At 39.7% G+C, this 13,840-nt stretch overlaps 2 protein-coding genes across 3 annotated transcripts; both read left to right on the top strand.

The window, feature by feature from the left end:
• Nucleotides 1–2,010: 2,010 nt before the first annotated feature.
• Nucleotides 2,011–5,531, top strand: LOC116028584 (probable receptor-like serine/threonine-protein kinase At5g57670). Of its 2 annotated transcripts, none has more exons than XM_031270343.1 (9): nucleotides 2,011–2,418; nucleotides 2,602–2,681; nucleotides 3,047–3,800; nucleotides 3,880–4,128; nucleotides 4,214–4,377; nucleotides 4,453–4,532; nucleotides 4,610–4,757; nucleotides 4,858–5,007; nucleotides 5,106–5,531. In XM_031270343.1, the coding sequence occupies exons 1-9, from the start codon at nucleotides 2,193–2,195 to the stop codon at nucleotides 5,349–5,351; spliced, it is 2,097 nt and encodes a 698-aa protein (XP_031126203.1). In that variant the 5' UTR covers nucleotides 2,011–2,192; the 3' UTR covers nucleotides 5,352–5,531. The 2 variants fall into 2 exon arrangements, with proteins under 2 accessions (XP_031126203.1, XP_031126201.1); XM_031270341.1 differs by having other exon boundaries at nucleotides 2,011–2,430.
• Nucleotides 5,532–5,986: 455 nt separating this feature from the next.
• On the top strand, nucleotides 5,987–7,906 carry LOC116030894. Its single transcript, XM_031273258.1, has 3 exons — nucleotides 5,987–6,221; nucleotides 6,687–7,453; nucleotides 7,567–7,906. Exons 1-3 carry the CDS (start codon nucleotides 6,155–6,157, stop codon nucleotides 7,576–7,578), a joined length of 846 nt encoding a protein of 281 aa, XP_031129118.1. The 5' UTR covers nucleotides 5,987–6,154; the 3' UTR covers nucleotides 7,579–7,906.
• Nucleotides 7,907–13,840: the final 5,934 nt, after the last annotated feature.

Here is a 13,840-nt window from a genome sequence, read left to right as displayed (position 1 = left end):
ACAATCTTATACAAATTTTTATCATTACATAAATAGTACGGAGTAGAACTTATTTCGGTATCCCTGATTAGACCGCTCCATTTTTGGGTTGGAAATTTGTAGAAATGGAATATTGGATAATGAATATTGGGTGGTCCAATAGATCTTGTATTACTTTTTTCAAGTCGTACGTCTTGTATTCCATCTTATATTATATTGGCTTATTGCCTTCCTTGTTTGAATCTATTTATTTGTTTTGGAACTATTCCCTTGTTTGACCAATTTGCTTTATTCCGCAATTCAACCCTATTATCAGAAAATAAATAATTCAGAAATTTCATTTATGACAAAAAATATCATATATCAACCATACAATTGATGGATAATACACTAGCCTTGGGCTACATGAACCGGCCCAAGAGAGCAAGTATACTTTCTAGAGACTTCGTATCCACAAAATCTCAAGAAAGTGGGGGACTGGATGATGGATAATACACTAGGCTTGGACTACATGGACCGGCCCAAGAAAGTAATTGGATCAAGAAAGCTCAAGAAGGACCCTCAACACAAAGCTACAGAAGAGTTCGATAAGGATTAGACATAGCACTTGTAATATTAACAAGATTAGGGCTTATTAGTTATAATGTAACAGGGACTCCCAATATGGGGCGGTCCAGGATTCTTATTCCTTGTAGAGCTCTAGGCCCAAAATATGTATAAATAGACCCTCCACACATGGAGAAAGGGAAGCAATTCGGAGCAATACAATACATATATTCCCTCATTATATTTTTCTTATATATTTCCTATATTCTCGCTATTCTAATAGGTAGTGTTGGCCTGCCTTTGACTACCCAGAAGTCATAAAACCAACAACAATTATATCTGAATTATTTTGTCAGCACTTTATCCTTTAATTAGACCGACTCAGTATTAACATAGATTAGTCTGAATATAATACGAGTTTAAATGTGTCTCTTATAGTTAAAAAAAATATTATATATGAGTCACAAAGTATTAAAAACAAACAAGAGAAAAAAATAGTGATAATGTTAATTAAAGACGTCTTAGATTTTTGTGAGATTCAAATCTCTACCCTATCACTTGTAAGGTCAAAAAGTCAATACCTCACCACCAGTCACCAAAGCTCAATCATGTGACCTTCCCTCAAGGAAAGCCACAGATATACCATACTTAGCAAACTTTTATATCGCTATATATACTAATATTGTAAATATATTTTGTACTTAACAAGTAATTTCATTTTTTATCCTAGATTTATAGGTGGTAGTCCACTTTTAGTCATTTTTATCATAACATACTCATTTGACCATAGTATTATTGTGGCAGGATCACTAGGTTGACCCCCGCTATATTTTTTATGTTTATTTTAAAAAAAAAGCCATAATTGAAGACTTAAATGCCCTTGTATTTAACAAAATTTAAACTGTTTCGTTTATTGAAGACAAAAAATGATTATACCACAATAATATTAGGACCATAGGTCAATATTAACCAAAAAAAAAAAAACTAAAAAAAAACTATCACTTATAAATTTAAGATAAAAAATAGAATTAACTTTTTCTACTTATTTTAGTTTTTTTAGTGGCATTCGGTGTCCCGGTTTACACTCCCACATGAATGATGAGAGTAAGTTCGAGCCTCAGTGGAGGTAACTGTTGACTCTTTGTGCTTTAGTAGGTTGAGAAAGTAGCTATGAACAGATACTACATTGTAACAGAGTCAGTAGTACTCAAAAAAAAAAATATAAGTCATAAAATACACAGTGAGGGAGGTGGTATAATTAAATTGTGCGGAAGAAACGTAGTCAAAAAGAGAAGACGGAAAGCATTGATTTCCCAATATTTTCGGGGCCTGCGAAATTATACACAATATTTCCATTTTCCAATTTCCAAATTTGGAGATTATTACAGTACAGGTGCGCAAAGTAGCAGCGTAGGCCGGCACACATGGTATCACTGGTGGCTATATAACCGTTAATATCATGGAGCAGATGTATAGGGTCAAATGTTGGCGCAGTTCACAACATACCAATATACCATAGCGCAGAATCTACCCTTGACTTCTGCACGGAGTAATCTAAAAACCGCCATTTGAGAGAGAGAGAGAGAGAGAGAGAGAGAGAGAGAGAGACGGAGGAGAAAGTGCTACAGCGAAGCAGAGGACGACGGAGACGCCGTTTTGGATCCAATATGAGACTTTCCGGAAACTGTACTGCCGCCGGCGGCGGCAGTGTTGAGAGTACCAGTGGTGATTGCGGCGGTGACGCCGTGTGCGGAGGAGGAAGAGGAAGAGTGGTGGCGGTGGTGGGAGTGAAACTGGATACGCCGAGTAAGGAACTGTTGACTTGGGCTCTGGTTAAAATTGCTCAGCCTGGAGATGTCGTCATTGCTCTTCACGTCCTCAATCCCATCAGCGGTATGCGAAAACGTATATTGACTTTCTATGTGTGCGATTTGTATGTCGATGTGTCGTTGTCTCATAGAACTAATTCACTACGGTGATTTGATTCTCTGAATTTCACTCTATATTTCGCGTTTTCTCTGTGTGCGTGTGTGTGTGGTTTTCTCTTCCTAATTTTGCTCTTCTATTTGGGAGAAGATAAATCGGAGATGCTATCGCTGGTGAAGACCTTTGATTCAATGGTGGCCGCTTATGAAGGCTTCTGCAACTTAAAACAGGTGATTTTGCTAAAGCGGTTACTTCGTCTTCTTTTCTGTTTATTTTCAAAATTTTTATTGTTCGAATTCTTAAAAAAAATGGATAGGATGCTAAGTTTCAGTAGCGCTTTCATGATTAGGATCATTTTCTGCTTTCTATTTACCGGAAATGGCGTACTTTATGTAATATGGGAATCTGTAATATATATATATATATATATATATATATATCCTAAATTCCTAATGATGAAATGAAGGAAACAGTCTGTTGTATAATTGTTATTTCTGGCGAGAGTAGGGAAAGAGGGCATATTATCACTACTCTGTCATCCTATTTTGTGGATATTTGCATTTGATACTGCTCTCATATGTGATGGATTTTATAGGTTGATCTTAGGTTCAAGGTTTGTAGAGGCTCACCCGCTCGTAAGGTTCTGGCCAGTGAGGCAAACATTTACAATGCACCAAATTTGATTGTTGGTACCTCAAGCACCCACCACAGTATCCGATCATCGGTTTCAGTTGCAAAGTACTGTGCCAGGAAGGTTGAGAAGAGCATCTCGGTAATGGCTGTAAATAATGGTAAGATTGTCTTTCACAAGGAAGCTACTGTTTCTAGTGGCCAAGGATCACACGTCTATGATGTGCTTGAGTTGAGAGTGAATAATAAGACCTTGACAAAAAGCCCTTTGAGTTTATCACCAAAGACAGTTTCGGTGGAGGATTCTTGTATACAGTTTCCATTGTCAAGTAGTGGCAACGAGGGTACTTCCCTAGCCTTGGTACCTGTTAAGACTATGGATGTGCCTGAATCAAATTCGGGATCCACGTTGCTTAGAAGAGTGCTTCTTCAGAACATAAAATCTGGAAAACATTCTGCAAAAACGCTGTCTATGTGGCAAGCAGTTCAAAAACTACAAAATCAAGAGTCTTTCAAACATAACTACCTTGATCATAAACAGAACATATCTGACAAGGAAGAGTGCCAGTCTTCTAATTTGGATGTTGTAGCTGCTCCAACTGAAAGCACCTCTTTTCAAATTCCTAAGGAACTAGAGTGCCTTTCCGAGAAATGTTCATCTACTTGCAGGCTGTTTGGCTACCAGGAACTCTTGACAGCAACTTCTAGTTTCGTTCCTGGTTTGTATCCTTATTGACATCTTACTTATTGCAATATGTTTTCAGATTCTAATTGGTTATCCCCCAATTACATTTTCAGAAAATTTAATTGGAAAAGGTGGCAGCAGTAAGGTGTACAAAGGGTGTCTTCCAGATGGGAAGGAGTTGGCAGTGAAAATTTTTAAGCCATCAGAAGTTGTAGTGAAGCAGTTTTTGTCAGAAATAGAGACCATTACGACTTTGCATCACAAACACATTATTTCACTTCTTGGGTTTTGTATTGAAGACAATAACATTCTATTGGTTTATGATCTGTTGTCCAGAGGAAGCCTTGAAGATAACCTCCATGGTATTCTTAACTCGAAAATTCCTGGTTGTGTAATTACATTCCTACTGGTCTACAATACTGATCGAATAACTATGTTTGGAAGCAGGTGCTCAAAATATTAGAAGTTCATTTGGTTGGCATGACAGATACAAGGTTGCTTTGGGAGTCGCTCAGGCTTTAGATCATCTACACAATTTAACCACGGGATCGATCATTCACCGGGATGTAAAATCTTCAAATATTCTTCTCTCAGATGATTTTGAACCAAAGGTGCTGCATTTTACTTTGAAAAAAAGTTAGAATAAATCACATAGCAAAATACTCATATATATTTTAGTCTTTCAGCTGTCCGATTTTGGGCTTGCAACATCAGCCTCATTTTCTTCACATGATTTAGATGGTACTGACATTGCGGGCACATTTGGGTAAGGCAGCAGTACTCAATCTCTTCAGCTCTAAATCTTTTAAGAGTCCATTTCATCTAAAGTTGCAATCTTTGCAGTTACTTGGCTCCAGAATATTTCATGCATGGGAAAATTAATGAAAAAATTGATGTGTATGCCTATGGTGTGGTACTTCTTGAGCTTTTGTCTGGTAGAAAGCCAATCGACAACACAAATGCCAAGGGCCAGGAGAGTTTGGTGATGTGGGTAAGTCTTCTCTTCCTGAACTGAACTGAACTTAATATTTCAGTAATCATTTGCTGTGAATAACATAGCATAACATAACATAGCTGCTACTCACTTGTAGGCAAAGCAAATACTGGAGAATGGGAAACCTACAGATTTGCTCGATTTAAGCTTGATCGACACATATGAGCACGACGAGTTTGAGAGAATGGTATTAGCTGCCACCCTTTGCATCAAACGAGCACCTAAACTTCGTCCTCCAATCAACATAGTAAGTGAAGTCAGGTGTTTGAATTGGTTTTAAGCTGCAACTCTGATATATGCATGCATAATATATATAATGATTGTATGTTGGCAAATTAAAAATAGGTTGTGAAGCTCCTCCAAGGTGAAGAAGAAGCAATAAATTGGGCGAGGCAGCGAGGAGGCAATGGGTCAGAGGAAGTGGATGTTGAGAGTGAAGAAGAAGACGCTCCAGCAAACATCCAATCCTTTCTTAATGTTGCATTGCAAAATTTGGACAGCGATTCCCTTTCCAGTTGTAGCTCTGATCAACACATATCTGTAGAGGATTATTTGCGGGGCAGATACAGCCGTTCTTCAAGCTTCGATTAATTTAATTATTCATTGTCACACTCACACACACATTTTTCTCTCTTTTTTATTTTTATTTTAATTATAAATTTGAGGGAAGATACCTTTCATTTTGTTTGATATTCAAAGTTATACTTATACAGCAGCATTGATACAGTTAGAGGTAATAATAAAAAAATTTAGGAGTATTATTTTAAAAAATATTTTTTATTAAGTGCCCTGGTATTTTTAGTTAGAGGGTGCCTTGTGGTTGTAGTATTGTAAATTTTCTTTTTGTTTCTTGAGATATTGTTATACATCTTTGCTTGCAAATGCAAGGAAGAAATGAAGCGCCCACGTGGCATGTGCACATACAGGCATATGTAAGTAACCCAAGTGGTAGGTTCAAATATTTAGAATCAAAATAGTCTATTTAGCAGTAGTAAATAGTAATTGAAATAAAATAACATACATACATAATAAATAAATAAATAAATATATATATATATATATACAAACAACCCTTAAAATAAAAACTGTGTGGATTAATTTGAATCGTGAGATCTGCAGTCTGGACGGCTGTGTTTTTTTTGTTTTTATTTCTTTCTTTCTTTTTTTTTTTGGTGTTTGTATTGTTGCGCGTACTGTTTTTATTTTTGACTGGGGTACTTTTGGTATTTCGCATCTTGGCATTGAAGTTAGATCCGCATTCCTCTCTACTCGCCCGTGTTAACCTCTTGACATTCCGTAGTTTTCTCCACTCGCTTCTACGCAAGTTGTCGGGTTGCCTGGTGGAGTTGCCGAGGGTTTGCGTCAACGATTTGGTGGGCGTCTGAGTCATAGCGATGGTTATTGGTGGGGTCCAAACGAGGAGCAAGCGGCGGGGACCACCGGCACGGGGAGGCGTTCCGGGTATGTTTGTTCTCCCTCTTTGTCGTGTTGTTTTTTTTTTTATCCTTGTTGGTCTGTGCTCGGTGTATTGTTTTGGTTTTTTGCTGTACTTTCATGGATTACACGCTGTTGGGTTTTTGGGTGTTCGATGCATTATCGCGGTGGTTCACTGGTTATGGGGTTTAGGGTTTTGTTATTTTTGAATTTCTATTTGGGGGTTTGGTGTGTGTTGGGTATTTTTTGCGTATAATGATTCTGTTTTTAGATCTGTGGGTGTGTGCATGCGGGATTTGCTATATTGCCATTGATGTTGTTGTTTATTTTTTGGTCGTGGTTTGATTGGTGGTGATAGTTGGCCCGTGTGCTTCGTGGTGTATGGGTATGTGCACTTGCTGTGCGTGGTATGTTTTATATAGTTTGTATTGGTGATTTTTCATTTAGGAGGCTCAGGTGGGTGTTAATGTGTTGTGGTTGGGTTTGTTTCAGGGAAGAAGGTGAGAGTGGTGCAGCTCCAACCGGATAGTACTGATGATGACTTTGTCGCGCCGCCCTTGGCTTTTCTTGCTAGGTTGCAAGAAGACCCTGTTTGGAAAGCCCCGGATGGGAAGTTGTCTGCGGAGGAGGAAGCAGCTTTTCCTAAGGTCAAGACTAGGTCTCCTGCTGGCGTTTTGGTTGATGCGCTAAAGGATTTGTCCTTTCAACAGAAGAAGGCCATTAGAGATCTCGGGTTTTCATCTTTGTTGGAGTTCAATGTGAGTAAGTGCCCGCCTCGCCTAGTCTATTGGTTGTTGTCCAACTTTGATGGGCAGTCGCGATCGTTTGATTTGGGGGGTGGGAGGTCGTTGGCATTGGAGGAGCGGGATGTTGAATTAGTGTTGGGGTTTCCTCGTGGTTGTGTTGATATGGTGAAGCGTGATAGGTTTCAGATTAGTAATTTGTTGCAGCGGTGGAGGGATAAATTTGAGAAAAAGAGGCATGATGTGACACCCGCGGAGATTTCGAATGTGATGGTGAAGCTTGTAGACGGTGGACTTTGGTTCAAGAGGCATTTTTGTATGTTGGTGTTGACGACGTTAGTTTCTTGTATGCGCAACGGGTATGCGAATCAGATGTACTTCCAGTATTTTGATGATGTTTCACGTGTTCGGGATTTAAACTGGTGCAAGCTTCTAGTTGATTCGTTGGTTGAGACGCTGGCTGCCTGGAAGTCTGGCAGGCACAAGTGTTTTATAGGCCCTGCTGAGTTTGTGGCGGTATGTTTCCCTTTTTGCTTTTGGTCTTTTTTGGTATTGTTGCATTGATGTGTTGTATATTGGGTTGATTTTGTTCTGAGTTTGTTGGTTTTACCTTTTTTGTTTCTTGGTAGTTGTTTGACTGAGTAATGCATTTATGTCGCTCGGTCCCGAGGGTGGTCTCGTCTTTTCGTGGGTGGGATTCAGATCTACTTAATCAGCGGGAGCTCTCGGAGATTCGTTTGGGTGGTTTTGGTGGTGGGGTTATTGAGCCACCGCTCTTGGGTGGTGTCGGGTGTGATGGTGGTGACCCTCCTCAGGAGGATGGTGATTGTGGTGTTGGTTTTGATGATTCCAGTCCCCTGCCAGCTTGTCGTTATGGTCCTAAGGTACACTGTATGTTTTTTTTTCTGTTTTTTTTCCCTTTTTTTTTAATTGTGCTTGTGGGTCATTGGGTACTGAACCCTTGCCTAAGGTTGGTGAACCAGAATTGTTGGGTGATGGTTTTCCTGTTCCTGTAGAGGTTGGTTCTACGTATGGTGTATGTTTCCCTTATTCTAGGTAGTAGTCATTTTCATTTCTTTTTCAAAGGGTATTATGACCTGTGTGCATTTGTATATGATGCCGTGTGCTTGGTGGTTCAGGGGTATGTGCACTATGTTCTGGTTCTGGATTTTGCATTTCTAATTTTTTTATTCGTTAAATGTCTTAACAGGCTGGTGTGCAGGCAAATGTTGATGTTGTTGTTGATGTAGGTGCTGATAAGGTGCCTGCCAGTCCTGGTTTGTTGGCTACTGACCGTTTCGAGCTGGGCTCGGGTATAGATGTTTCGGCTGATGCTCCGAGGTTTGTTACGCCTCATGAGGTATGTTTCATTTGTTCTTCTTATTAATTGTTTTTTTTTTTGTTTTATGGATTATTGGTGTGCCATTCCAGTGTGTGCACTTTTGGTTAATACTGTGTGCTCAGGTTCAGTTAATTCTTTGCATCGTGTTAACTTAGTATGTGTGCTCCTCTATTGACTACTGGGTGCAGGACTTGGTGGGTGGTTATGAAGGCTCTGCTTCTATTCCGTTAGATGGAACTGCTTGTGGTGCTCCCCTCAAAAGTACATGAAGGAGCTCTTGGTGTCAGAGTACAATCTGCACAGAGGGAGGAACTTGCGTCGGGCATATCAGTCGATTGGTGGCCCCATAGCTTCTTGATGGCTTTATGTCTCTATTTTTGTTATGTCTAGTTGTTGGGCTTCAGTCTTTTTTGGTGGGCTAGTGGTGTCTTCTGCACGCTATTAATGAAGATATTTGTATTTAATTTTATCTGGGGGCATTTAGTGCAGTTTTCATTTTGTGGATTATTTCCGTATTCGTAGTATTTTGGTTGTTTGGGTCCTTTTATTTCAGGTGCATTTGTCGAATGGTTGATACATTTTGGTTGGTAATTATAATACCTATTACTGATTTGCAGTTATTATTTTTCGCGTTGCTTTTTCTTTTTTCCCAATTTTTGGATTCAAGCGGCTGATGTTCCTGCGGTGGTGTGTGTTCTAGTGATAAAGGCTGCTCAAATGTATAATTCTTCCCATACTAATGTGTGGGCTCCGTTGGGGTCCAGTTTGGATTGGGTGCATTTGAGGTGTGTGCAGCAGCGACTCTGTGTGTGTGCGGCGTGTTGTGGTGTGTTTGTTCATAGATTAATCACTCTATGTGCACATTGGTGGTGTGCCGTGTGCATGTGGCCTGTGCGTCCGTGCACGAGTTGGATGCTTGTGGGGTTTGGGTGCGAGTTCAACGTCTCTGGGTTTTTAAGTTATCACCATTTTCATGTGTGCACGCGTAGTGGTTACAGTATGCGTGTTGGGGTTGGCGAGTTCTGTGCGTATTGCCCAGCCTCTGTGCACAAGTGTGGTTTTCTGTGTGCACGAGGCAGACTAGGTTCGTGCACGTTGGGTCGTTGGCGTGTGCAGTCTGTTTGTATCGTTGGGTTTGCTTCATCAGAGCAGCAATACGCATTCAGATGTAAATGTGAAGCCAACTACAAGTGTTTGTGGCTATTTATTAAACTATGGTATTTTGGAAAAAAAAAACATTGTCTCATAAGTAAGCAGTTTTACTCTTCTTCTTCGGTGTTGTTTTCTACACAATTTCGGCTATCGTGTCCTGTGCCACCACATGTTGCGCACTCCCTTGACTTCTTTCTTTTTTCCACTACTTTTTCCTTTTTGCTTTTCAGCCTCTTTCCACGGCCTTTGCTCTTTGCAACCTTGGGTGGTTTAATCTGTGTCTCCCCAGGCCTTTTTGATCCCAATATGGATTCTATGACATTTTCGCAAGTGGGGGGTTAGTGTGCTTATTGTCTTGCCTGCTGGAATTCAGTTTTAAGTTGTTGTAGCGTTGTGAGCATTTCTTGCATCTTTACTTCCCACCCATTTGCCAGACCCATGCAATTGTAGAATTCATTCCAAAGTTTATTTGCCACGGATTTTGCCTCATTCGCTGCTTTTGTGGTACTGTTTGTTGTCCACCAAATAACATGCATTGGTCGTGTGCACGCATCTCTTGTCCATCGGGTAGCAATATATTGTCCTGGTATTTCCTCCAGCCATTCTTGCTTGAAGACAAGTAATACATGCCTGCATAGGATCCCTAGTCTATTGAATTTCTTGCAAGTGCATTCTGTTTTCTTATCATTTCTCTGTATTGTTACCTCAAACTGTTTCCCACCATTCTCTTGGACTTTGTACGTCAGTTCCTCATTGTCGTTGTTCTTATGGGTGATATGGCATGTGAAACTTCCTTCCCAGATCTCTTTTTGGATTTCGTAGAACATGGTGATGGTGTAAGATGCTGCTGCCTGTCGCGCAATCCTTAAAGGTGTTTTTGTTTCGCGGAATGTTCCTTCGCACTCTGCGTTTAGTTTTCCTTGTTTATACCGCTATTCCTCTATGGCGCTGGTGAATTGCATGTAGAATTCAATGAGTGTGTAGTGGTGGTTGGTAAAGCTACCGTAGTAATAGATTTCTGACTCGGACCGCGATGTTGTTTTCAATAATCCTCTCATTAATATGTCGTGAAAGTACGCGGGTATCCACGAAGCGCATGCCTCATACAATTGTGCCAACCACCGATCCTCACTTAGGTTGTAATTTCCCATTAGCTTATGCCATTTGGCCTCGAATTCTTCAATACTTGGGGTGTGTTTGGAAAGCTGGAAAATGATTTCTGGAAAATGAGTCATTTTCCAGAAAACATTTTCATTTCTTGTGTTTGGATGCAAAGCAGAAAACTGTCTTTGAGTGTTTGGTTCATTTTCCAGAATTATATAATTAAATATTTTAATTAATTTATTTAAATATAATAACATTTATAACAAATATACCATTCAAAAAATCACAACAAAAATATTTTTAAAAAAATTTAAAAAAAAAATAAAACAAGCCGTGAAACCAGTGACCGACTGGTTTCGCCGTCGGTCGGCGATCTATTCACTGGATTTGAGTTTAGGGTGGGGAACGAAACGGAAGGGAAGAAATAAAACAATGGGTAAGGTTTTAACTAGAATATCCTTTTTGAAAAATTTAAAAACTTTTTGCGAGATCAATCCTTTGAAAGGAATAAGCTCGATCAAAGATAAGAACGCATCGGATAAAAAGGTTATTCCAAATTTTAAGTTTACTTTGCACAAAAGGTTAGTCTATGAAAATATTAGGTTTGAGAGTCGCATTCAATGAAGTACGTAATAAGGAAAAAGAGAGAGAGAGAGAGAGGAGTTTTTATAGTGGTTCGGTTGTTAACAAAGCATACTCCACTCTTCTTCACAACTCGTGAAGGTTTGCACTATATTCTCCTTAATTGTACAAAACTTCTTTACAACGTGCTCCTTTGATCACTAAGCCCGGCAGCCACGTTTGATTAGGTTTTTCAACTCTTTCAAGGTTTACTCCGCCTCTTTCTACTTCACAAGTAGAGATGGTTGAAAATGGTTGAGACTGTTTCTCCAACTTGAGATTCTCGTGTTTGAACTTCTTGACTTCAACGCTTGAGCCTCACAAGATCTCTTTTTAAATATGGATGTAACTTTTTAGCTTTTGAATATTTTTGACACACTGAGAGTAATATTGCTTGCTAATGGCTTTTTCGCTTTTTTCAACCTTGTTCAAGTGAGATGGGACAATGGTATTTATAGGTGAGAATTTTCAGATCCGTTGGAGGGAACCTGAATTTTCAAACCTATTGTCCAGTGTGTAATATCCAATTGGTAAGGTTTTAACCTTTTCAGAATGTCAGTACCTTTCTAGCCGTTTGTTCACTTTTATGCAAGGACAATTTGTCTTTTGTCCCACAAAAACATGACAATCATTAAATGCTCCTAGGGATTGTTGCCTAGGATCCATTTTGACATTCAGGTCATACCCAACCTCAAGGCTATAGATAAGACAACCATCAGAGAATGTCCAGCACCTTGGGTACTCGTGAGAATGATTGACCTTATCATTCTCATCATCTCCTCGAATCAATCACCTTTTGATTGTTCGGTTTCAAGAGTTCGACCCTTCCATTCTTCGGCCTAAAGCTTTCACAATCTTCAATCTTCGGTTCTTCAAGTTTTCGTGTCTTCAATCTTCAACTCTTCGTAACTTCAAGTCTTCGTGTCTTCAATCTTCAGCTCTTCGTAACTTCAAGTCTTCGCCTTGAAATCTTTTACTTAAAGACTTGTTCAGAAATGATATCAAATTACTCTTTAAAAAGTTAAGACTCGTCTAACAACTAAGACTAAGACAAGGTTTCAAAAAAAAAGACTAAGACAAGGATTCGTCCTTCTAAACTATAAAAGACAGAATAAGAAATGAGGGGTCTCCTCGGGTCTTTGGTATCATCAAAATCAATGGTTCGCGGTTCCTAACACCAAATATAAGTTCTTTGTTTATTACCGTTTGATTTCTCTTAATTACCCTTAACATGTGTTAATCGGTCAACAAAATTGTATGCGCTGCTTAATCCTTAGCCGTCCATCTTCTATAATCTAGAGGCCCTCAGTAATCCACATATTTGTATTTTAAGGGTGTTTACATTAGAATGCAATACTTAAATAAGTACCAAACGGAACGGAACTAGTGCACACGATTTGAGACATACGTGCACACAAATACCTAACAATCACCCCACCACCACCAAACGTACCATGTCAACCTTCGTGATGTCAGAATGCGGACACGATTTAAAGTCCACCAACAGCCTCTCCCATAACCACTTTACTCGCTGCTCACGAGAGTGGGAAGTATCCACAACAGTATGAAGCTTAAAAAAAAAAGAAGGAAACAACCACACAATCAACTAAAACACCAACTGCACAAACTTGAAAACCAGAAAGATATGGAATAACAACACGTTACCGTGGTGAATGTAGATGCAAAAAACCTCGTAGGAACCGCCGAGTCCCGCGAAATCTCCCGACGATTAAGAAGGCAAGCCCACGCAACAATCACTGCCGCCCCTATCTCAGACCCAGGAACCAACGTCAACAAGTCATCCCACCTTGCTTCCCTCCCATCAATCGAAAAGACTGTGACCTCCCTATACAGTAAACACACCGAATTATGGGAAAAAACACAAAACAAGAAAAACAAGCATCACAAAAAAAAAAAAAAAAAAAAAAGCTAATAGCTCACATGTTAGCACCAGCACCACCAAGCAACCAATTTCCGGGAGATCAGGCAAAGGGGCCATACCAGACCCAACCGGCTCGTCGGACATATTATCAAAGCGAGACAACAGTGATACACCGGAATAAGGAGGAATAATGTCCCTATCACTTTTGAGGGGAGCACCACAAGCAGTGCCATTCGACGAAATATAAGCAGAGCCTTCATGACCACCCACCAAGTCCTGCACCCAGTAGTCAATAGAGGAGCACACATACTAAGTTAACACGATACAAAGAATTAACTGAACCTGAGCCCACAATATTAACCAAAAGTGCACGCACTGGTATAGCACAACAATAATCCATAAAACAAAAAAAAAAACAATTAATAAGAAGAACAAATGAAACATACCTCATGAGGCGTAACAAACCCCGGAGCATCAGCCGAAACATCTACACCCAAGCCCGGCTCGAAACGGTCTGTAGCCAACAAACCAGGACTGGCGGGCACCTTATCAGCACCTACATCAACAACATCAACATTTGCCTGCACACCAGCCTGTTAAGACATTTAACGAATAAAAAAAAATTAGAAATGCAAAATCCCGAATCATAGTGCACATACCCCTGAACCACCAAGCACACGGCATCATATACAAATGCACACAGGTCAGAATACCCTTTGAAAAAGAAATGAAAATGACTACTACCCAGAATAAGGGAAACATACACCATACGCAGAACCAACCTCTACAGGAACAGGAAAAC

The sequence above is a fragment of the Ipomoea triloba genome, chromosome 9, assembly GCF_003576645.1.
Source record: "Ipomoea triloba cultivar NCNSP0323 chromosome 9, ASM357664v1".
NCBI classification, from domain to species: Eukaryota; Viridiplantae; Streptophyta; class Magnoliopsida; order Solanales; family Convolvulaceae; genus Ipomoea; species Ipomoea triloba.
Note: the sequence above shows the minus strand (reverse complement) of the source record. Positions and strands in the feature narration are given on the sequence as shown.

What these genes read in the sequence shown, in the direction of transcription:
- LOC116030894 (XM_031273258.1), top strand. Translation starts at nt 6,155, where the DNA reads ATGGTTATTGGTGGGGTCCAAACGAGGAGCAAGCGGCGGGGACCACCG. An exon ending in GGCACGGGGAGGCGTTCCGG is followed by an intron (nt 6,222 to 6,686) that starts GTATGTTTGTTC and finishes GGTTTGTTTCAG; the next exon opens with GGAAGAAGGTGAGAGTGGTG.
- LOC116028584 (XM_031270341.1), top strand. Translation starts at nt 2,193, where the DNA reads ATGAGACTTTCCGGAAACTGTACTGCCGCCGGCGGCGGCAGTGTTGAG. An exon ending in CATCAGCGGTATGCGAAAAC is followed by an intron (nt 2,431 to 2,601) that starts GTATATTGACTT and finishes ATTTGGGAGAAG; the next exon opens with ATAAATCGGAGATGCTATCG. An exon ending in CCTTGAAGATAACCTCCATG is followed by an intron (nt 4,129 to 4,213) that starts GTATTCTTAACT and finishes GTTTGGAAGCAG; the next exon opens with GTGCTCAAAATATTAGAAGT.